Source organism: Haplochromis burtoni, unplaced genomic scaffold, assembly GCF_018398535.1.
Source record: "Haplochromis burtoni strain Fernald_Lab_line unplaced genomic scaffold, NCSU_Asbu1 Contig_4301, whole genome shotgun sequence".
Classification (NCBI taxonomy): Eukaryota; Metazoa; Chordata; class Actinopteri; order Cichliformes; family Cichlidae; genus Haplochromis; species Haplochromis burtoni.
This window is the reverse complement of record NW_024586662.1, coordinates 1-1,933: the sequence shown is the minus strand read 5'-3', so window position 1 is coordinate 1,933 and position 1,933 is coordinate 1. Positions and strand designations below refer to the sequence as shown.

Genomic DNA, 1,933 nt, shown 5'->3' with positions numbered 1-1,933 from the left:
CATGTAACTCATCAAACAACATTCACTGAGTGGGTGTTAGCTGAGGTGCCACCTACAATTTCAAGAAATAAAAGCACCTCTATGAGGATTTTGCATATTTTCCAGAATCATGTAATCTGTTTCTTCTTAAGGTTTCAGCTCGCAGGTGGATGACACATTAGCACACACGCTGTGTTGTTTCTGAACGTCTGCTTTGTTTTTGTTCTGCTGTTGTTCGTTTTGGAGACTTCCCATCTCTTTGTGGTGGGAAACAGATTACAATAACACATACAGGCATATGGTGTTTGTTGAACGTGAATCCATATGACTAAACCAAAACTGATCATGCCCTCAAAAACACCCATAAAACCAAAGAAAAAAGCAGTAAACAGGATTCATGACAGTAACGTTCAGTGTTTTTGCTTAGGTTGACTAAAATATTTCCTCAAAACAGTGTTGTCATGCGATCCTCCTCTTAATGTATAACTCCACCTTTGTCTGTTTCAATGATTGACTTTCATGTGTAATTTTTTGTGACCTGCTGACAGCCACCTGACTGGAATACTGTAGTCATAACTGTAGCTGGCTATATAAGAACTCCTCAGACAGCTCTACAACACCCACAGGTGCTTCTACCTCAGTCTTCAGCACATACACTGACATCGAGCCAGGTGAGTAGCTACAGCACAGACAACTGCACACACAGACTACACTTTTTAGTGACAGAATGATGAAAGAGTCATTCATTTGAGAAAGAATAGAAAGGAGAGATGAAACAGAAAGTTAAAGAAACCAGGACGTAGAGCGGATACTGTGGTAGTGTGGAAGTGACATCCAACATCACGATAGAGAGTATTTTAAAGCTGATGTGACAGGCATCAGAAACAAGCTGTCTGGTTTTCTGCACACCACACAGCATCTGTGTCTTTTTCTGCTTGTGTCCAGTCAAGATGAAGTTGCTGCTTGTTGTTGCTGCTGTTCTGGCTGTGGCCAGCTGTGCCAGCATCTCTCTGGAAGATCTGGAGTTTCATGCCTGGAAACTCAAGTTTGGTGAGACAGCAGACTCTTCCTCTCCTATTTGTTTGAGCTTTTTGTCAAATGATATTCATCACGTTTCGTGGTCTTAAAGGAACCCTTAAATTTGGCCTTGCTCACGCTCACATGCTTGTAAAACATTATAAGACTAGAATAAAGGAAAATCTCTTACTGGAAATTAGATTGTTAATATTTAAGGATTCATCCTGGTTCCTTCATTCTCTTTCTGACAATTGTTTTTCAAAATGGCAGAAAGATCCTACCACTCTCCATCAGAGGAGGCTCACCGGAGGCAGATCTGGCTCAACAACCGCAAATTTGTGCTTGTACACAACATCTTGGCAGACCAGGGTTTGAAGTCCTACCGCCTCGGCATGACCTACTTTGCTGACATGGTATGTTTGTATGTCCGTTTAGGTTTTTATGTGTAGGTCATCAGCATTTTTCACTGCAATTAGCAGAGAACGACACAGAGAATAGCATTTTGGATAACAACCCAATAAGCCCAGAATTATGTTCTTCTTCATCAGGAAAATGAAGAGTACAAACGAGTGATTTCCCAGGGCTGCCTTCACTCCTTCAATGCTTCTCTGCCTCGTCGTGGCTCTACCTTCTTCAGACTTAGACTACCTGAAGGTACTGATCTGCCCGACACTGTTGACTGGAGAGATAAGGGATACGTCACTGATGTCAAGGATCAGAAGCAGTGTGGCTCCTGCTGGGCCTTCAGTGCAGTGAGTACATATAACGTAGTCTTCTCTATTATTGTAAAGCAGGAAACTTTGCTCGACTGTTGGCTTCAAACTGACTGACGCTTGTTGCAGACTGGCTCACTGGAGGGTCAGCACTTCAGGAAGACAGGAAAGCTGGTGTCTCTGAGCGAGCAGCAGCTGGTCGACTGCTCGGGAGACTATGGCAA

At 43.0% G+C, this 1,933-nt stretch overlaps 1 protein-coding gene across 1 annotated transcript; it reads left to right on the top strand.

Annotated features, from left to right (window-relative positions):
• Positions 1–515: 515 nt before the first annotated feature.
• LOC102305598 (cathepsin L2) lies at positions 516–1,928 on the top strand (the record flags this gene model as incomplete). The annotated part of the gene is made up of 5 exons (XM_005953424.3): positions 516–650; positions 925–1,029; positions 1,267–1,409; positions 1,545–1,748; positions 1,839–1,928. Coding segments are annotated over exons 2-5 (537 nt in total), but the record flags the coding sequence as incomplete, so codon positions are not given.
• Between the last annotated feature and the right edge of the window lie 5 nt (positions 1,929–1,933).